The sequence below is a fragment of the Plecotus auritus genome (genome assembly GCF_963455305.1).
Source record: "Plecotus auritus genome assembly, chromosome: 9".
NCBI lineage: Eukaryota > Metazoa > Chordata > Mammalia > Chiroptera > Vespertilionidae > Plecotus > Plecotus auritus.
The window spans coordinates 59,098,493-59,119,623 of NC_137783.1; the positions used below are offsets into that span (position 1 = coordinate 59,098,493).

At 53.1% G+C, this 21,131-nt stretch overlaps 1 protein-coding gene across 6 annotated transcripts in view; it reads left to right on the forward strand.

Annotated features, from left to right (window-relative positions):
• Positions 1 to 1,326: 1,326 nt before the first annotated feature.
• Positions 1,327 to 21,131, forward strand: part of OGDHL (oxoglutarate dehydrogenase L) — a 29,941-nt gene continuing 10,136 nt past the window's right edge. For 2 of the 6 annotated variants that reach the window (XM_080642647.1, XM_080642649.1), the window contains exons 1-15: positions 1,434 to 1,639; positions 3,802 to 3,874; positions 5,338 to 5,542; positions 7,447 to 7,617; positions 13,364 to 13,466; positions 13,844 to 13,959; positions 14,085 to 14,239; positions 15,009 to 15,155; positions 16,822 to 16,912; positions 17,996 to 18,175; positions 18,302 to 18,430; positions 19,212 to 19,391; positions 19,647 to 19,799; positions 20,269 to 20,371; positions 20,847 to 20,975. In XM_080642647.1, coding sequence (XP_080498773.1) covers positions 5,339 to 5,542; positions 7,447 to 7,617; positions 13,364 to 13,466; positions 13,844 to 13,959; positions 14,085 to 14,239; positions 15,009 to 15,155; positions 16,822 to 16,912; positions 17,996 to 18,175; positions 18,302 to 18,430; positions 19,212 to 19,391; positions 19,647 to 19,799; positions 20,269 to 20,371; positions 20,847 to 20,975 — 1,861 coding nt within the window. In that variant the 5' untranslated portion in view covers positions 1,434 to 1,639; positions 3,802 to 3,874; position 5,338. Of the gene's footprint in view, positions 1,640 to 3,801; positions 3,875 to 5,337; positions 5,543 to 7,446; positions 7,618 to 13,363; positions 13,467 to 13,843; positions 13,960 to 14,084; positions 14,240 to 15,008; positions 15,156 to 16,821; positions 16,913 to 17,995; positions 18,176 to 18,301; positions 18,431 to 19,211; positions 19,392 to 19,646; positions 19,800 to 20,268; positions 20,372 to 20,846; positions 20,976 to 21,131 lie in introns of all 6 variants that reach the window. The other 4 variants (XM_080642650.1, XM_080642648.1, XM_080642651.1 and 1 more) reach the window with 4 other exon arrangements.

Consider the following 21,131-nt stretch of genomic DNA (forward strand, 5'->3'; position numbering starts at 1 on the left):
TATTAATGTGTTTGATATATATTTGAATGTTTTATTGTGAAATGTATATTGTAGTTTTGTAGGCATGTGCTTTTAATTAACATGAAGAGTATTACATTGCATATTTCTTTTGGTTTCCTAATTTTCTTCATTCAGCATGGTTGCATGCCTGAAGTATTTGAGATGAGATAAAAGGCCTTAGAAGCAAATGTAATAATTTTGGCATTTACTGTGTGTGAAATGAGAAGTCATTTGAGGGTTTTGAGCAGAGGGGAAACATGATTTGAATTAGTGTTTTACAAGGGAAAGTCTGACTGCTGTGTTGAGATTAAAATTCAGGGGTGCAAGTGTGGAAGCATGGAGGCTGGTTAAGGGGCTGTTGCAATAATCTATAGAGGGTTGATAGTGGTTTGAACCACAGATGTATATGTTCCTACATGAGGAACTCCTGTAAATATTATTATTATTTTTTAATCCTCCCCCAAGGATATTTTTTCATTGATTTTTTTTTTTTTTTTTTTTTTTTTTTTAGAGAGAGAGTGCAAGAGAGGAAGGAGGGAGGGGAGAGAGAGAGAAAGAGAGAAACATGGATGTGAGAGAGATACATTGTTTGGTTGCCTCCCACACATGCCCTGACCCCAGCCAGGGATTGAATCTGCAATTGAGGTATGTGCCCTTGACTGGGAAATGAACCCATTACCCTTGGGTCTACTGCTGATGCTCTAACCACTGAGAAAACCTGGCTAGGGCAGGAAATCCTGTATGTAAACAAACAAAAACCCAAGAGAAATAACACAAGAAAACCCCCAATTTAAAAAGAAAATGAGATGCAAACTATTGATAATCAGATAAATGTGTATTAAAACAATAACATGACATTGCATCTGTTATTCTGGCAAATATTAGAAAGCTGGACACTGCCAACTGTTAGCTAAGTTATGAACACTTAAACATCCTCTTGCTCCATTTATGGAAATGTAGAATCAAGCAGCAATGTGACACCAATTATTTAAGTCCTGTATGCATATACCCGTGACCTAGCAATTCAGCTCCTGGTTATATGTTCCAGAGAAATTTACGCATATGTTCATGGGGAATGTGTAGAAAGATATTTATTGTAGCATTGTTTGTAGCAACAGGGAAGTGAAGGCAGCCTATGTTTCCATAACTGGGCCAATAAATGGGAAAAATATGTATTAGGCTTTGTGAAATCCCACTTTATGTATAGTATCCCTATGACAGTGGGGCTTTTAATAGCATTGTGTGTACGGAAACTATTCTCCCGTACACACACATGGCTGCTTATTTTCTGGTACACACTTCTTAGTGTTTGGACAAGGACACTGGGGTTCCGGGACTCAGCAGACGGTCAGCCCTATGGGATCGCCCTGTTCTGTGGTTTGCAGGATCTTCTCTCTTCCGGGGCCGTGCGGCCGCGGGCCCGGGCGGTCAGCACCGAGGACAGCGCCAACGGGGGCAGGGGCGGGGCGTGGTGTCCATGGAGACGTCACCACGCGCCGGAGTCTCCCGGGCGCGCTCGCGGGCCGCTGGCGCCGCGTCACGTGATCCAGGTAATGGTCCAGACTGCGCACCTCCTGCGCTCACTCTTCACCTGCAGGCTCCGGACCAACCACTCTGCCGCGCGGAACCCGCCGGCCGGGTGAGCGCGGCGGCCCTTCCCTTCTGGGTCCTTTTGCCCCTTCTCCCGCCGTCTTGGGGGCGGCCCCTCTGCTCCGTGTTCCTGGGTCCTGGGGAGCTGCTGCCCGCAGTCTTACGGGCCCCGCGGGGGAACCAGGGAGGGGGAATGAGTGTGACCTTGGCTTCGCCCTTGGCTGCTCGCGGCTTCCCTAGGACTCCCAGCCCTCTGCGCAGGTCCGACCCTGAGAGTGCAATGTTTTGCGTGCAGGAGTGACGCACAAATGGGGTTTCAGGCATCAGCTGGGGTTCTCCAGCTCTAAGACTACAGACTGTCCTGTGGTCGGTGCAGGGCCTGCTACTCTTAGTCCCTTCAAGGGGCCGGAACTGCGGGAGCCACACTAAAATGGGGAGGGGCCCGTATTTTGTGCTAGGCGTTCCTGTAGTCTGCTTCATATCACAGGACCTCGTGGGAGCAGAGGCCTTACAGATGGTTTTAAACACTGTCCGTTCACAGATGGGGAAACTGAGGCCCTGAGAGAGGCAAGACTGGCCTGACGTCACAGCCAACCTGGGAAGTGATTCAACCACCCTCAGGCAGATGGGGGAGGAGGGGATGGGTTTACTAGAGGTCCCAGCAGGGTGCAATGAGCATTAATTAACTAGACCCCAAGGGCCCCACCTGGCACCCCTCCACCCACCCCTCCGCTGTGGACTGCCCTGCAGCTCCTCCCCACGCTGGCCTTAGCTCATTGGAACAGGACCATCTATTTTTGTACTTTGCCCATCGCTGGTCTTTAGCCCCGGCCCTTCATCTCTGCCAAGTAAATAAGCATACCCTGCTTTCCCACCTTGGAGTCTGCCTCCCGGGCCTTCTTTTGGATTCAGCAAACTAGTGTTGGGGTTTATTCCTGAGGAAAGCCCACCCAGTTCTCAGAATGTGAGGGCAGGCTCTGCTGCCCAGCATCTTGCGATCCCTGTTAACCAGTTTCTACAATGGGCGATTGCAGAACAGTCCTCACCTGGGCAGTGCAGACAGGGCTTTGTGTGTGAGGGTTAGTGGTTGAGGAAGTCTGCAGTTGTGATTGTTCTGGGGCTGGGAGTGGGGATGGTACTGACCTTTTCCCTAGGGAAGAGACCCGGTACCCTCCACCCCAGGAGCTGCCCAGAGCAACCTGCCTGTAGTGCACTGGGAGCTGGGCTGGGTGGGAGTGTGCAGGGAGCTGACTCTGCTCCTGCTTTCACCTGTGTAGGTAGGACCTGGCAGGACTGGCAGGGGGCTCTGGCTCCAGATACTGAGGTTGGCTTTGACCTGTCCCCCAGGGCTCCTGGGTCCTCAAGCCTTGCTGGGATGGGCAGAGGTGGCTGGCTGAATGCCCTCCTGCCAGTGAAGGCCACAGCAGTGTCCAGTGGCTGGCCCAGACAGTTCATTGTTTGTAAAACACAGTGTTCCTGAACCGAGCCGGCTGGGTACAGCCAGGCTTTGTCACTGTTCCCTGGAGCCGTCCCATTCCCCTCTGCTGGCAGAGTGCCTCTGGTTGCAGCCTGTGGAAAATGCATTGTCCACACAAAATGAGGGTTTATATCTTGACTCCACAGTGAGGAGGGTGCAGGCTCTGGAACCACACAGAACCCTATCACTCACCAGCTTAGCCTCTCTGTGCCTCAGTTTCCCTGTTTATAAAAGGGGGCTAATCCTAGTGCCCACTTTATGAGATTGTTGAGAGGGTTAAATGGGCAGAGTGCCTGCTCCAGAATCAATGCTTATTGTGTGCTCTTATTTTTATTCCCATGATGGATGGTCTTGGTGTTGGATGGCAGAGCTTCTTGGGTTGTTTAGATTCTTCTGATATCCCCAGGCCAGGAGCTCCTGAGACAGTGGCTCTCTGGGCCAGGGCAGCCCTGTATTTGCTCAGGCCTCAGGGGCGGTCAGAAGTAGAGCAGTGGTTGGGACCCTGGGCCTTGAGCCCTACTCTGCACTTGAAGAGGCGCTGCTCCAGGGAGAGCCAGCTCCTAGTGGCCTTTGCTGTAGGGTGGCATCATTGGCTGGTGGGCTGGGCATCTGGTACGAGTTTCAGGGGCTGAGCATGTGGAAAGGAAGTTTGGGGCACTTGGTGCTCAGGTTCCAGCTGATCTCACCTTCCTGCACTGGGATATATTTTTGCTTTTTAATTTTCTTCTGTTTAGACTTACTACTGGTTGCCTGAGGAGCCCACTTTCCCTTGCTTGAGGAGATCATCTCCCCTTCTCTTTGGCTCATGTGAGTTTGGAGGGAGAGGTGGAGGAAGCAGGCTGGGAGGGCTGTACTTGGGCCTGACTCTTTGTAGAAGGCTCAGCCAGATGGTTCTGGCGACTTGGTTGAGCTGATGGAGCAGGAGAGAACACCAGGCCAAAGGCCTATTGGCTAAGGGCAACGCCCAGGCAGGACAGAGCCAGTTATGCCCAGAAGGCACATTTTCTGGGCCTGAGTTGTACAATGGGAAACAGGCCCCTCCTGCTTATATTGTCCCTGGTGGGGTGGCTCTAGTGCTGGGCCCTGCTCACAGGTTGGCGTGCTCTGGGCAGAAGAGCATCAGCAAGTGTTCAGGGGGAGCTGTTCTATGTTCAGGCAGTGCTGGGCTGGGGTAGAGGAGGGGGCTCTGCTCACAGTTGTGGGGGTGGGGTGCAGGAGGTCTGGGGCAGCAGGAGCCTCAGTGGGCCCTGTCCACCCTCGGCTTGCTTTGGTAGGGACCCCTGGGGCTCTTAGAACTTCTGTCCTCTGAGGGTGGAAGAAGCTCCCACTATTACTCAGGAATTTCCCCTGGGAAAGGACAGGTGACATAATAGGGGTGAGATGAGCTCCAGGTACTAGTTCCTCTCCATCCGGGGTGGGCTTGCGGCCTTTATGTACCCCCTGAACTGTTAGATGTTTTGAGCGACATTGGTGCTGAGTGTAAGCTCTGGGAAGGATACGAGAGCCAGAGAGTGGCTCCAGCTAAGATGGGCGTGGGGCCTGCTGGTCCCTATGCCCTTTCCTACCCTCCACTGGTCCCTATACCCTTTCCTTCTCTGAGCCTCAGTCCTTCCTGCTGTGAAGTGGGGCAGTTCAGGTCCATGTTGTTGGCCTTCTGGCCTGGGATGGTGCGCTGAGTCAGCATTGCAGTTAGAGGAAGTCACTGGTGACTTTTGGTTATAATGACCGGAGAGCCAGACGTGCCATGGGCCTCCAGATATAGTGCAGCACAGCCAGTCCCCTTTTTTTCTGGCTTTTTACTGACCAGACATAGCACACCCTGACCCTGGAGGACTCCCCTGCTTAAGTTCCAGGGTGGCCAGCCTAGTGGCCTACTCCTTATTGGGGGTTCTGCATGCATGTGCCTTATCCTTTTCATGGGCTGCAGGACCTGGTCTGTGTGCTTCCCAAGGCAGGGCCTGGGTCGTACTTGTCTTTGCACCAGGCTGGAGGGATGGCTGGGAGGGTGCACAGGTTGGGGTGGGTGGGCACAGTGGGACTGGGGCTCAGGGATGCTGAAAGCTGTTGGTGGATTTATTGTGCTGGGATCTCCCACTGGGCAGTGAACCCAGGAGGGCTGGCAGTGTTCTCCTTCACTATATCATCACAGCTGATCCCAGGTCCACATGCTTAGTAGGACCAACAAATGCCAGATAAGTGAAAGAGTAGCTGCCAGAGCCCCCTTTGTCCTGGCCTGTGGTTTATGCCTCTCCCTCATTGTCTGTGTCCAGAATGAGTCAGCTGAGGCTGCTGACATCCCGGCTGGGGGTACAGGCCATGAGGCTTCTGGCCCCACATGACATCCAGATGTCCAGCTGGCGCAGCAGGTCTTCTGGGCCACGGACCACCTTCCCAGGCAACAGAGGTGGAGGAGGCTCCAGCTACATGGAGGAGATGTACTTCGCCTGGTTGGAAAACCCCCAGAGTGTCCACAAGGTTGGCACCCCACCCTGCCTGCTGTGTGGGAGGGCAGCTCCTGGGGCCGAAGGGGAGCGGGGAGAAGCAGCCTGCCAGCTGTGTGATCTTGGGCAGGTTTCTTTGTCTTCCGGGTCCTTCGTCATTCTGTATGTGAAAGAGCCTTGTCCTCCTTGGTGAGGAAAATCTCTTCCTTCCTGTTGTGGAACCAGCTAGTGGGGGGTGGGCTGGCCTGGAAGTCCTGATAGTGCCCTGCTCAGCCACACCTGTCTCGAGACCTGCCCCTGCCCCTTCATCAGGCTGGGCTGTCTGCACAGGGCCCCTTGTTATGTACTGGTAGTTAGGGGTACACGTGTTTAGGTATGTATTGAGCTGACAAAATAAATACCTGTTGATGGTAAAAAAAAAAAAAAATCAGATGACAGGTGAACATGAAAAATGAAGCTCCTCTTCCTTCTCTTTACTCAGACTCACATGGTCCAGAAACAAGGAGTCTGAACCTAGACAGTAAGGCTCCCTCCCAGTCCATCCATCTGCTCAGCTCCCTCTCATCAGTTTCAATTTATTCTTAGCTTCTTCTGTTTTCTTGCAGAGAATTTCTTCAGGTAATCTTACTGCAGCATAATTTTAGATTTCCTCTTTATACAAAGTTACATGGAACAGGCACTGTTTGCTCCAGGCTTTTTTCACTTAGCATACATCTCCAAGCTCTTTCCATGTCAGTGCATCAGGAGCCTCATTCTTCTTTTTTCCCAGCTGCGTACTATTCCATTGTATGGATTTGCCACCCCCGCCCCATTGACCGACATCTGGCTCTTTTCCTTTCTCTGGTTGTCGCGATCAGTGCTGCAGTGTATAATCTTAAACATTCCTCCCCTTGCACGTGTGCAGCTATCTGTTGAAGTTCCCCAAAGTGGAATTGTTGGGTCACAGATTATCTGTCTATGTAATACTGATGGGTTTTAACAAATTGCTTCCAATAGGGCTTGTATTACCCTGTTCTCCCACACTGAGAGAAAAACCCTTTTAGGTATTCTGCTAGAACAGTGATTTTTAACCAGTGTGCTGCAAGAATTTTTAAAATGTAGTTATCTGATTAGTCAGGGGCAATGACCTCTTTCCCTTAGATTGTCAAATAAAAAAATGACAACAGCCAACAAAACAATCGCCATCCTATGTGAATGAATCAAAATTATACCTTTTTCTGGTCAGATTGGCAAAAGATATATATTTTGGTGTGCTGCAGGATTTTAGTAATTGGTTTATGTGCCATGAGATGAGGAAGGTTACAGATCACTGGGCTAGAACACGGACGTGCTTGTGCATATGTGTGTCTGTTTTTTGCTTCTGCACAAATAGTAGCAAAAATTCTGTAAGGACTGCATAATCTTCCAGCATCTAATGTGTCACCATTTATTTAACCAGTTTGCTGCTGCTTACCATGTAGCTTGTTTGTGTGTTGTCATTTCTATGAACAGTCCTGCAGGGAACATCCTGTCCATACGTCTAGCACACCTGGACAAGTACACCTGTAGAGTAAACTACCAGCAGTGGAGTTGCTAGCTCGAAGGCTAGATACATTGACAATGTGGAGGGCCTGCTGCCTAGTTGCCCCCTACAAAGGCCTCCTCCGACTCACTACGTGTGTGAGAACATGTTCCCCCGGGGCTAGAAGCTCCTTTCACATCCGAAGCCTCTGGCCCACAAGTTTTAGCCCCCATTCCTCTGCCAACCTGGGTCCCAGAGAGCTCTTGGCTGTGTGTGGGGGGCCTGGCCTGGGTTTGAGGGGTCTTCTTGGCATGGTCCTGGGAGGGCTCTGAGAGCTTTGGTGGTGGACACCCAATGTCCCCCAGAGCCCAAACCAGGGCCACCCCACTCCTCCCAGGCCCTGACCTGGCTGTTTTCTTGCTTCTACCCCTGCCTAGTCCTGGGACAGCTTCTTCCGGAAAGTCAGTGAGGAAGCGTCCTGTGGCCCGCCTCAGCCACAGGCCCCCTCTGTTGTACCCGAGAGCAGGCCAGCCGTCTCAAGCCGGACCAAGACCAGCAAGCTGGTGGAGGACCACCTGGCTGTGCAGTCCCTGATTCGGGCCTACCAGGTGAGTGGCTGGAAGGGCACTGGCTGTGAGGTTGCACTGGTCCTGGTGTGTGGCCAGGTGCTGAGGGAAGGGAACTTGCTCAGCTCCGATGGCATCTCTTCAGAGAACCTTTCTCTAAGCCCTCTGTCAGATGGCTCTCACTCCTGCTGCTACTCGTTGTCACATTCCCAGGTCATTTACCACCCCTGGCCTTTTTTGTGCCTACTGATTTGTTTGTTTGCGGTCTTTCTGATGGAATGTTATCTGTCTCACACACCATTGTGCCCCAAGTACAGGGAAGGACTTAGTAAAAAATCTGTTTCAGTAAATGTTGAATGAAAGTTGAGTAGCCCTAGCTGGTTTGGCTCAGTGAATAGAGCCTCGGTCTGCAGACTGAAGGGTCCCAGGTTTGATTCTGGTCAAGGGCACATGCCTGGGTTGTGGGCTTGATCCCCAGTAGGGGGCGTGCAGGAAGCAGCTGGCCAATGATTCTCATCATTGATGTTTCTATTTCTTCCTCCCCTTCTCTGAAATCAATAAAAATATGTTAAAACAAACAAAACAAAAAAAGAAAAAAGTTGAATAGATTGGCTCTTGTTAATGTCTATTATCTTCTCTTGAATATTCCAAGAGGGCAGGTGTCAGGATTTTGGCCAGTGACTACAGGCTGTGAAAGAATTCACAACTGAGAGAAGAGATAGTTTACTTACCTTTCCCCGAAGGGAAAGGGCCAGTGAGTTGCTAATCAATACAAAAGGCAAAGAACAAAAACCAAATAAGGGAGGAAGGCTGCCATTGCTAGGTGAAATTGAGCAGCCATCAGGGGGGTTGTCTTTGTTAGTTCTGCAGGACATGGTCTGGGCAGATGTCCTAGGGAGGTATCTTACCAGTTTCCCCAAACCTGTAACACATTTTTAGAGCAAAAGTTAGGAAGGGTTTAAAGAAGCTTATTTGAAGAGGAGGGCAGAAGGGAACTTTCTATTAACTATCCCTGGGTTGTAAAACCAGCAGGGAGGAGGTGTATTTAAGAGTATAGCCTTGAGAGTAACTTCTCTCGCAGTTTGAACAGAGGAGCTGAGGAGCTAACAACCTTGGAGTTTAATTACCAGGTGCTTCTCAAACTGTGGATGGTCACAGCAAAGAAAAAGAAAGGCCTTTTTTTTTTTTTTTTTCCATTTTAAAGGGACTGGTATAAAGCAGGTGCTTAGTTGTTTTTGGAATGAATGAATAGTTCAGTAAACAGCTCTTCCTCTACCAGCTGCTTTGCTCTGGGGACTTATGCTCTCCCCATGGGTCCCCAGGTTGGGCCCCTGCCCTGCCAAAGAGCCCTGATGACGGCCCATATTCCTAGTCTTTACTGAACAGGACTAATTGGAAGGCTGCTCTAGGTGTTAACTGCAAAACTAGTGTTACTGTTGAGGATCTCTCTGGGAATCAGTGGCCGAATGTGTTTGCTACGAAAGTTGTCTTACAGACATGCAGAAGGGAGAACAGGGGCATTCTGGGGCCCTTGGCAGGTACTCCATGGGAAGGAGCAGCAGGCTGCTGCAGAAGCTGGCGGTGGAAGGCCCTGGCCAATGGGGATAGGGCCTTGCCTCTGAAGGAAACTCTGTGTGGGATGGCAGCTGCATGCCTGTGCGCAGGACAGGGAAGGGAAGTAGCACTGGGTTCCCTAGCTGGCCTGAGGACTGATGGATTGTGGAACATGTTGGAGCAAACAGCCATATTTGTAATTATGGTTTTGACTGGGTGAAAGAAGCAGAAAATGATCTTAACCATTGGCCAGCAGGGGAGGGCAGTTGGGAGGGACCAGGCCTGCAAGGGAGAGCAGTTGGGGGCCATCAGGCCTGCAGGGGAGGCCAGTTAGGGGTGACCAGGCCTGCAGGGGAGGGCAGTTAGGGGTAACTGGGCTGGCAGAGGAGGGCAGTTGGGGGCGATCAGGCCTACAGGGAAGGCAGTTAGGGGTGACCAGGTTGGCAGAGGAGGGCAGTTGGGGGTGACCAGGCCTGCAGGGGAGGGCAGTTGGGGGGAGATCAGGCCTGCAGGGGAGGGCAGTTGGGGGTGACCAGGCCTACAGGGGAGGGCAGTTGGGGGCAACCAGGCCTGCAGGGGAGGACAGTTAGGGGTGACCAGGCCGGCAGGGGAGGGCAGTTAGGGGCAATCGGGCCGGCAGGGGAGGGCAGTTAGGGGTGACCGGGTTGGCAGGGGAGGGCAGTTAGGGGTGACCGGGCCAGCAGGGGAGGGCAGTTAGGGGCATTTGGACTGACAGGGGAACAGTTAGGCGTCGATCAGGCTGGCAGGGGAGTGGTTAGGGGGTGATCAGGCTAGCAGACAGAAGTGGTTAGGGGCAATCAGGCAGGCAGGCAGGTGAGCGGTTGGGAGCCAGCAGTCCTGGATTGTGAGAGGGATGTCCGACTGCCCGGTGCGATTGGGCCTAAACAGGCAGACAGACATCCCTCGAGGGGTCCCAGATTGGAGAGGGTGCAGGCTGGGCTGAGGGACCTCTCTGCCCCCATGCATGAATTTAGTGCACTGGGCCTCTAGTATTATATACAAAGTAACATTTAGAGTGCTGCCTAAGGGCCTTATCTTCTAGGCACAGTTTCCAGCTGCACTTTATTCTTTAGCGGAGACTAAGCTGCTGAGGCTTTCCTGCAGACTGATCTCTGGATTCAGGCACCTACTCTGTACTTGCCCAAGATTGGGCCTGATGGTGAGCACCTGGGGGAGGGGCCACAAGTAGGAGGCAGAATTCTGATTTGACTCACCTGCACATGGCACTGAAAACCCCCAAACTTATTATTATGGACATTTTCAAACCCCACACAACACAGTGCCAGCCTTGATTCATCTGTTACCCACCTCTGGCTCCACCCACTGGCCACCAATTATTTTGAAGCAAACCCAGATGTCATATTTCCTTAATTGAACATTTCAGCATATATTTCTAGAGATAAAGGCTCTTTAAAAATTATACCACGATAGCATTATCACACCTAAAAATAATAACAGTAATTCTTAATGCTATTGATACGTGGAATTGCAAATGGACTCTCCTTGTGGGTTCTTGTCTCATGAAGCTGAAGAATAAATTCGCGGACTAAAAGGTTTTTAAGCAATGGTGTGGAAGTTTATTGCCAGCATATACAAACTCCCTCTGGGAAGGGGTCCCCAAAAGGGAAAACCTGCTCTCGCTCTAAAATAGGAAAAACCAATCTATTGAGCCTCTTTGTCTTTGGGTTTATAAATGCTGGCAGCTCTTTGTCCATAACTTCTAATTGGACCCTTCCTTAATTCATGTTCCCCATGTTTTCCTAATTGGCCACTTTCCCCCTTTTCCCTGTATGGTATCAGTTTCAAAGTTCAAAGCTCACCGGTGCCCCCTCTTCTTCTTCCCCTTATCTATTAACATTCCTCCTTTCTGTGTATGTGAGATAAACAACCTGGCGGCTTGGAGCGTCTCTGCCCATCACGGATGCATTCCTCTCCCATGGACCCCTTCCCTACCACTGCCTCCTGTCTCTAAACTCCTTCCACTATCAAATATTCAGTTGCTTTGATGTTGCCTGTTTGTCTTATGATTTCTTTTTACTGCTTCTTTGGATCAGGATCCAAATAAAGCTACAGGTTGTGATAAGTTGATGTTGCCCTTAAGTCTCTTATACTCTGTGGGTTCCTCTCTATTTCTTTTTGTGTTCCCTGCTTCCTCCTCCTCTTCCTTCTTTTTCTTTTTCTTTTTTTCCTTTTCTTTTCTCTTCTTTTCTTTTCTTTTTTTAAAGAAACCAGGTTGTTTGTCCTGTAGAATTATCTGGAGTCTGGATTCTACTGATTACATACCCCTGGTGTCACTCCATCTGTCCCTTTGTCCCGTGTAATTTCTGTACATCGGTAGTTAGATCTAGCAGGTTTATTCCGTATAGGTCTGACTCTATTTTTATTTCAAAATCAGCTTCCTGGTGCTGATGGCACTTCATCAGACAGCAGCTATGGATGGTTACTTCCTGGACGCATTTATTCATTAGGGGTGGTAAAAATGGTGATATTCTAATTCATTCCTTCTCTGTTTATTACCTGGAATACTGCTATCAAGAGAAGCGGCCTTTTATTAATGCCATTTATTTCTGAGGTACAAATTGTATAGGAAAGGCAGGATCAATGTCTGATTTTTCTTTTTATTGATAAATTTTCAAAATTATGAGGTGGTTCCCTGGTATCCTTCAAAGATGGCCAGTGAAGGTTTTCCATCTTTTTTAGTATGATATGAATGCATGAATTTAAACATGCTTGCTCACTTTCCATCTGTTACAGCTATTATGCTTATCATGCTCAGCATGTGTCCTTCCTCTCAGCCCCGCTGTGTTTGAGCTGCTCTCTGCTACCTGTCATGGCAAAGTACTCTGAGCTCACCTTGTGCATTTCTGCTCAGCCCTGGGACCAGCCAGTTCAGGGAGTGCTGGCAGTCACTGCCATTGCTTTGGTCGTGACTTCTGGGCCCTTTCACTGGTTGTAGCCAGGAAGTATGTACTTTTTAAAAAACATAACATACTTATGGGTTTATATTGATGCTTCTATACATGTCAAATGTGGGACTTAGGGTTTACCCTTGACCTTATCAATCTTATGCCACCATTTCTTTTTTTAAAAAATATATATTTTTATTGATTTCAGAGAGGAAGTGAGAGGGAGAAATAGAAACATCAATGATGAGAGAGAATCGAGTCCACAACCCTGGCATGTGCCCTTGACTGGAATTGAACCCGGGACCCTTCAGTCCGCAGGCCGACGCTCTGTCTACTGAGCCAAACTGGCTAGGGCCCACCATTTCTTTTTAAAATTGTCAAAAACAGGTTCTCCAAGACAGCAAGCAATACAGTGACTTACTTGATTTTCTTACAACCCCCACACAACAGCCTTAGAATACAATTCTAACACCATACCACTGACTGATAGTAGAAATGAATTTCTGAGCCTTTCCCTGCAGTTCTGTGTGTCATTAGGGAATATTCTATCAGTCAGTTGGAATAGTTCCTTTCTGTGAGTCATGCCACCAAATGGATGCATCAATTCATTTGTTTTGTTTTACTTTCAATTTTAAAAATTAATTTTGTTTTATAGTGATATAAAATATTCACAAGATTCCAAAATCAAGTCTTCAAAGCAAGATATCCTTAAAAGTCTAGCTTCTAGCCCTGCCAGTCTACCCTATTTCATCCTTTCCCCATAGATAATAACTTTTTATACTTCATAGTTTTCTTATTCTATAATTTATTCTGATGCATGTATACATTTATATATATACAAATATATGCAAATGCATACATTCACTGTAGCTCCCCTTTCCTAGGCAATGGGAGCTTAGCGCACACACTTTTCTGTGATTTGTTTGTGGAGATCCTTCCTTGCAGCTGGTGGGGGTTTCCTTGATGCCTCTAGCCCTCCCTGTGGGTTCCCATAGCCATGTGCCCGTCTCCCAGTGATGGACAGTTGGGAAATGTCTAGGATTTTGCAACTCCTATAGCACTGTAGTGACTACCTTTGTGCATGATCCTTTCCTGGTTTCGAGAGCTGCATGTTGTCCTTTGGAGTGGAGTTGAGCTCCTGCCACCTCAGTGGCTTAGAGGCACCTGCACTGTGCTGGGTGCTGCAGACATGTGGAAACTTGAAGGTCTGAAGTGGGAGGTGGGGGGACAGGCCCCAGAACCTTGCTTTTGGTGAGGGTCTGTCCAGCTGTGTCCTAGCCCTGCCCTGACATTTTCCCTTCTCCCAGATCCGGGGCCACCATGTGGCCCAGCTGGACCCCCTGGGCATTCTGGATGCAGACCTGGACTCCTTTGTACCCTCAGACTTAATCACGAGCATCGATAAATTGGGTGAGAGTTGGTACCCTTCTCTGTTGCCCTGGTGATGCCAGAGCCAGCTGGTGCCTGTGCGCAGTGAGGGGCTGTGGCACCACAGCGGGCCCTGTGGCCCTGCAAGCAGCCCAGGAAGCTTTTCTCTGACCCTTGCCCATCTACTGCACAGTGTCCTGTGAGGGCATCTCCCTGTCTTCCCTAGGGGCGCACCATGCTCAGCAAGCTTGAGAGACTTTGCCAGGCTCAGTCTCGTGGCAGCAGCTGGGCTCTGACTCTCACTCCCTGTTCCCTGCAGCAGGTTCCCTGAGCTTAGGCGGGACCTGGAGGGAGGGCTACTACTGGGCCCCACCTGGGCCTGATCCCTCTTTACTCTCTGCCTCCTGGGATCTGCTCAGCCTTCTATGACCTGCGGGAGGCTGACCTGGATAAGGAGTTCCAGTTGCCCACGACCACCTTCATCGGAGGCTCCGAACACACCCTCTCCCTGCGGGAGATCATTCAGCGCCTGGAGGTGAGCACGGGGAGGTGTGGGGGGCACACCTGATGGAGCTCTCAAGCCTGCCAGGGGGCGGGAGGTGCTGCCTTTTCTGTTCCAGATGCCAGGGCATTTGTCCCTTTTCCTGGCTGTTCCCCCAGAGCACCTACTGCCAGCACATCGGCCTGGAGTTCATGTTCATCAACGACGTGGAGCAGTGCCAGTGGATTCGGCAGAAGTTCGAGACCCCGGGCGTGATGCAGTTCTCCAATGAGGAGAAGCGGAGGCTGCTGGCCCGGCTGGTGCGCTCCATGAGGTCAGGCACTCAGACCACCGCACAGCCGAGTGGCTGGAGGGGCTTGCCCCAGGGCTGTTCGACTTGTCCGGGCCCTGACAGCAACCAGGAGGATGCCTGGCAAGGGAAGGCAGGACTGCATGGGCCTCGCTCCTCGCTGGGGAGAGGCCCTTAGAGGAGCATTGGGCCAGGTGCTCAGGCAGAGCTGCCAGGTGGCCAGGGATGGGGCTCCAGGAGGCATGCCTAGTGAGGGCACAAGTGGCAGGAAGTGGCTGTGGGAAAGTTTGGGCAGAAAGATGTCCTGTGTGGCATGCGTATAGCGGGGCCTCCCTGCTGGGGCACCACCTGGCTCTGCTGCTGACTTCTCTGAGGCTGGGAGTGTGCAGGCCTGGAGGAGCAGCGCCCCAGCCACTGGGCACACCACAGCGCCCTGAGCAGTGGGGGCTGGAGTTTGAGTGGAGCTGTGAGGAGGTCTGGGTTTGGTGAGCGGGCACGTGCAGTGCATGTGTGTGCGGGAGGGCAGCAGGCCGGAAGGGCAGTTTGGCTGGAAGAGGGAGAGAGGGTGGTAGTTGGGAACAGGAGGGTGTAGGCAGAGGTTTCTGGTTAAGCTGGGAGGACCCCTCGCCTCCCTCAGATCTGTGCTCTGGCTGGTGCTGTCTGTGGCAGGTTGCGGACTATGTGGAGGGAGGCGATTTTGTACCTTCCTCTGTTCTGGGCGCCCTGCTCTAAGCCATCAGGGATGGCCCATGAGCCTCGGCCTCTCCATTCTTTCCCTCCTCTCTCCACGCAGGTTCGAAGACTTCCTGGCCCGGAAGTGGTCCTCTGAAAAGCGGTTTGGCCTGGAGGGCTGTGAGGTCATGATCCCTGCCCTCAAGACCATCATTGACAAATCCAGTGAGATGGGGATTGAGAATGTCATCCTGGGCATGCCACACAGGTGGGCCTCCGTCCCTCCCCGGCCTGTTCATTCTCGGGGCCGGGCACTGAGTGGAGGGAGGGATGGAAATCAGCAGGGCTGTTAGTGGGACATGAGGGTAGGGGCAGAGTGGCCTGGAAAGTTCTGAGTCCCTGCTCATCACAGACAGAGCCAAGCACACAGTCACAGCCGCATGGAGCCAGGGCCTGATGGGGCTCCCAGATCAGTGTCTCACCAGGTTGCCGCTGTTCCCAGGAGGGTCAGGATTCCGGGAAAGGGTTACGTTGTTCTTCTTGAGGTTCCTGTGGATAAGGAGCTGAGCAGGGGCCATTCCTAGGGAAGTGTGGGCGACGCCTGGGCCGGCGGCCCTGGTTGGATCTGGACGTCTCTTCTTCTGGCTGCAAGTTGACTGCCCGTTTCCCTGTGGCCTTGATACAGACGGGAGACTGGCTTGGCAGTCGGGTAGTTACTTCTGAGCTGGAGCCTGTGGTTTGACAGGAATACAGCCCCAGACATATGAAGGGGTCAGGGTTCATGCTGAATGGGCTGTGAGGGGACGTGCTGAACAGTGGCGGGCAGAGCCCCAGCATTTCCTTGACCACTTCCGGTTGCTCTCGGTTGGGCGAAGCCGGGCTGCGCTAGCAGGTGGGGTGTTCAGCTATCCCGATGAGTGTGGAGGGCCCTCCCTTGGGCTGGCTGCCAGGAGCCGGGAGCCTGCCCGCCACAAGCTTCATGCTCTGAGGGCCTGGAAGTGCCCAGTGTTCGGTAAGAGGGTCAGGCAGAGCTTCCCTGTGGTCTAAGTGGCTGGTCCTGTGGAAGGGGCTGGCACTGGGTGGTCAGGTCAGGAGGTGGTGCTGGGCAGGCTCTGGCCTGTGGAGGCTCTGGGAGCTGAGGGTGTTCTGGTCCAGGCTCCATCGTTGCTGAGGGGCCTTTGAGGCTGCAGGGATTTGCCCATGGCCCCGTGGCTTCCATGATCCACAGAACAGGAGAGAGGCCCACCTGGACGAGGGCCGCCCTGCCACAGGCCACGTGGGGCTGGAGGTTGGATGGGGCATGTGTGTGTCGGGCTGGCATCTGCTGATGAGCTTTGGGTGCGAGTCATGTGTTGTACCCCCATTGGCTGGTGCCCACCCCTGAATAAACTGCCCCTTGATGGGGGCCAGGCTGGACTGGGAAACCCCTGGTCCCTGGCTGTTCTCCTGACCCCCACCACTCAGACCTCCCTCAGCTCCTCTGGACAGGTCCTCTGGTAACTTCTGGTCTTGGGTCCGTCCGGTTCCTTCTCTGTCCTCTTCAACATGCTGCTGTGCTGGGGTGGGGGGTAGTGTGAACCACTGTGATGCGTCAGCAGATTGGGACCAAGGTACTGGGTTGGGCTCAACTTTTGGGTGGGGAGGGTGGGCATTACATGAGGCTGGTGGCTCCCTGCTCATGAGGGCCTCCTGAATCAGAGATGTATAGGGTGTCTGGGAGGGTTGGGGGGGGTGGGGACTGGCTGTCCAGGATCACTCACATGCCTTGTAGACAGACAGGATGTGAGGGCTGGGCCTCCTTTGGGCTCCCTGAAGAGGGGGGGTTTCCCCAGACTCCATGCCGATTTTGATAGGTCCCTGGTGGGCAGGGAGCTGGGCCCTGTCAGGGAAGGTGGACTCTGAGCCAGGTGAGAGCCCAGCCCCTCTGGCTCCAGGGGCAGGCTGAACGTGCTGGCAAACGTCATCCGCAAGGACCTGGAGCAGATCTTCTGCCAATTTGATCCCAAGCTGGAGGCAGCGGATGAGGTGGGTACCACGCCCAGGTCTCAGGGCCCCTGGAGAGCTGGGTGTTTGGGAGGTGGGCTGGGGAGGAACCGGGCCAGGAGCTTTTAGGCTTGGACAGACCCTGAAATGGACAGACACAGAGGAGTAGGAGAGAGGCTGGGGTATTGCAGGAGGCCCCTGGTGGTGAAAGAGCTTGGATATGCGGCCAGGCCCCCTGTTTCCAGCGGGACATGGGCCTGAGTGCGTGCTGGAGCTCAGAGGGTTGCAGACATTGGGGAGCCCACCCCGGTGTGAGGGAGGGCCCTGTGCTCCCTTACTCTATTGACCTTCCATCTTGGACAATATATTGGTGTAAAAATGATTGCCTTCTAACATAATTATTTGTTATGAATTTGAGTATCTTTTCATGTTTAAGGCCAGGTATGGTGGTTTTTTCCCTGTAAATTTCTCTTCCTGGCTTTTGCACATTTTCCTGTGGGGCTTTGGGCTGTATATCCTGATTTGTAAAAGTGCTTTACATATGGAAGCACTTCACCCTTTACTTGCGTTTGTCTTATGAATATATTTTCAGCTTGATTTTCCCCTAATGTGCAGGATTTGCTGCCCCCATGACAAATGTATTAGGTTTTAGCAGTCTCATCTTTTATAGCTTCTGAGGTTTGTAGATTGTATAGAAAGACATTCCCTGCTCCAGGATCATCAAATATGTCACGCTTTCCTCTGATACTGTGGCTCCGTCACGTGGTGGAGAAGTTAGTGGGCTTAGCCCTGGTGTTTGTCCAGCGGTCTCCACTCCGCGAGTGAGCCATCCTGCATGTCTCTGCTGTCACTGCCGCTGGCCGGCCGCCTCCTACTGAGGCCTTCCCCGTCCACCCAGATGACGGTGGTTGAAATGCAGGGGCCACCCTGAGGGCACGGAGGGGCAGGGTGCAGGGCAGGGAGGCGGCTGGAAGAGGGTGTAGGTCAGGCCCAGCACAAGCCTTTCTAGAGAGCAGAATCCAGGGACTGTTTCAGCCACACTGGCCTGGCATCTGTCTGTCTGTCCATCTGTCGCCCTGTCTGAGGCGGGAGGGCTGGGTTCATCATGGCCCACATCAACCCCAGGGCTCTGGAGACGTCAAATATCACCTCGGCATGTACCATGAGAGGATCAACCGGGTCACGAACAGAAACATCACTCTGTCCCTGGTGGCCAACCCGTCACACCTGGAGGCTGTGGACCCTGTGGTGCAGGGGAAGACCAAGGCCGAGCAGTTCTACCGCGGGGACGCCCAGGGCAAGAAGGTGAGCTCACCTGGGTCCTGAGGGGTGAGGTCTGAGGGGTGGGCCCTGAGTCTGCGGTGCAGGGGGCAGGGCTGGGGTCCACAGGCTGGGGCTGGGGCTCCTCTCAGCTCACTCTCTGCTCTGCAGGTCATGTCCATCCTGGTGCATGGGGATGCTGCCTTCGCCGGCCAGGGTGTGGTCTATGAGACCTTCCACCTGAGTGACCTGCCCTCTTACACCACCAATGGCACTGTGCATGTTGTTGTCAACAACCAGGTGAGGGTCTGGCTGCATGCCCGGCCTCGTCAGCATTGCCCATCCCTGAATCCAGGCAGCACTTTGAGGGGAAGAGTGAGACCATCCTGGTTCTGATCCCACTGCTGCGTGTCCCAGTGTGTGACCTCAGGCAGGCTCCGGCTCTCCCCAGCCTCGGGTGCCTGGTCTGTGATATCGGGAGATCCATCCATCTATCTATCTACTGTGTCTGTCTGTCTGTCATCCTGGAGAAAGTTATTAGGACGAAGCAGCACAGGGGTAACGAGCACAGAGGCTGGGCACGTGGTGAGATGCTGCCTGTAGCTACATGTGAGTCAGTCAACCTTAGCGCGCAGCTCTCACAGCCTTTGCTTCGGGCAGCTGTGGTTAGAGCAGCTCTTCCCTGAGCCTGGGCAGCCCTGGTTAACTGCAGTGTTTGCACTAAGTCATGTAAGCTTCACAGACTAACCCTGTGCGATAGGGATTTAGGGAGACCTTTAAACAGATGAGGACGCAGCCTTTGGGAATTTAAGTGCCTTGCCCGCGGTTGTAGTTAGTAACTGGTGGGACGGGTTTACCTAGGCCTGTGCTCCTCGCTGCCTCTGTATGAAATGATTGCAGAGAAGAGAGCAGGCACCGCCATGGCACCTGCTGCTGTGTTTGATCTTGGGGCTGCTCACCAGTGACCCTTCCTGCCTTGCATGCCTCTTGGGCACACCTGATGTACCTCGAGGCAAAGACCTCTGGCCTCCAGGTCTAGCCCTAGGTAAAAGGGCCCTGCCGCTTCCTCCTGCTTCTGCAGATTGGCTTCACCACTGACCCGCGGATGGCCCGCTCCTCACCATACCCCACTGATGTGGCCCGTGTGGTCAATGCGCCCATCTTCCATGTGAACGCAGATGACCCAGAGGCTGTGATATATGTGTGCAGCGTGGCGGCCGAGTGGAGGAACACCTTCAATAAAGACGTGGTTGTGGACCTGGTGTGTCTGGGACTGAGGCCGGGGCCGTGGTGTGCAGCCTGTCCTGTCTGTGCCAAGCATTCGGGGCTGGGAGTCCTGGGATACAGATGATTTAGTGCTACCAAGAGCAAAACGTGGGACAGTCAGTGATGGGGGGTAGGGGGCATTCAGGGGCCTGGAAGGGTATGCCCTGCAGATGTGCCCCAGCTGTGCAGTGACTAAGCCTGCACTGCCTGGGCACAGGGACTGAGCCCCCTTCCCTCGCTGTCCCTGCAGGTCTGTTACCGCCGGCGTGGCCACAACGAGATGGATGAGCCCATGTTCACGCAGCCGCTCATGTACAAGCAGATCCACAAACAGGTGCCCGTGCTGAAGAGGTACGCAGACAAGCTCATCGCCGAGGACACGGTCACCCTGCAGGAGTTCGAGGTGCGTGGTGGCGGGCCTCGTGAGCACCTTGGATCTGCCTCATCAGAGCCGGGACCCTGGGGAAGTCCCTGATGTTGCTGGGACCTGGTGATTTATAGAAGTAGCCAATATGGCCCTTGTCCCCAACAGCCTCCAGTTATCAAGGGGACAGAGGACCAAAGACAGACACAGCTTGGTGGGATGCAGCAAACCCCTGAGATGGGCTTGTCCCCTCAGTTGTCTGTGGATATGTTGGTCGTCCCCCCTCGATGGGGCTCTGAGAGCAAGGACTGTGAGTCTCTCCTGAGTTTCCCTCAAGTCCCTTGCTGAATGGGACCCCCCCTGAATTCTGAGACTTTGGTCTCTGGTCACAAGGTCCCTGCAGGCCAGCGGAGAGAGTTCTAGAACATGATGAGGGGGCCGACTTTTGAGTCCAGTTTGACCTGGGATCTGGCTGCTCACAGCATCCCTGCCTTTGCTCTGATTCCAGGAAGAAATCGCCAAATACGACCGGATCTGTGAGGAGGCGTACGGCAGGTCTAAAGATAAAAAGATCCTGCATATAAAGCACTGGCTAGACTCCCCCTGGCCCGGTGAGCGGCAGGCATGGGCTGAAGTGATGCTCCTGGCACTGGGGCCCAGGACCCGAGTGACTCTGCCTGAGGCTACAGTCCTGCCCTGAGGCCCCTGAGGCTGTGGGGCTGATTCCTGAAGACTGGGCAGGCACCGCCCTCCAAGTACCTGTGACCAGTAACCTCTGGAGAGAAAGGGCTGAGGCAGGGCCGGTGGACACCAAAGTGGAGAGAGCTGGGAACAGGGAGGGATGGTCAGTGGGCTCTCTGGGTAGAGCTAGATGGCCCTGGGCTCAGGGAGTGGCTCTTACAAGGGCCTACGGAGGGATGGTAGCAGATGAGGAGCTGGAGCTGTGACGTCAGCTGCCGCAGTCCTGAGGTTGGGCTCAGTCTTCAGGTAGCAGGTGGGCCCAGGAAGACTGGGCTGGGGGCACAGGCTGGCGGGGATCTGAGGCCCCACCACGTCCCGAAGTGCACAGAGTCTCTGCTTTCGCAGGCTTCTTCACCGTGGACGGGGAGCCCAAGAGCATGACGTGTCCAACCACGGGTATTCCTGAGGACATGCTGACTCACATCGGCAACGTGGCAAGCTCTGTGCCCCTGGAGGACTTTAAAATCCACACGGGTGAGGTTGCTGTGTGGGCTGCAGAGTGGGCCACGGTCCCCGCTGTCTTGCCCCAAGAGCGATGGCATCAGGGGTCAGGGAGGCCTGGCCTGCATCTCCACTGTCATTGGTGGGTCGGCTGGGCTCTTGGAGTCTTGTTTGCACCCTGTGAGGTGC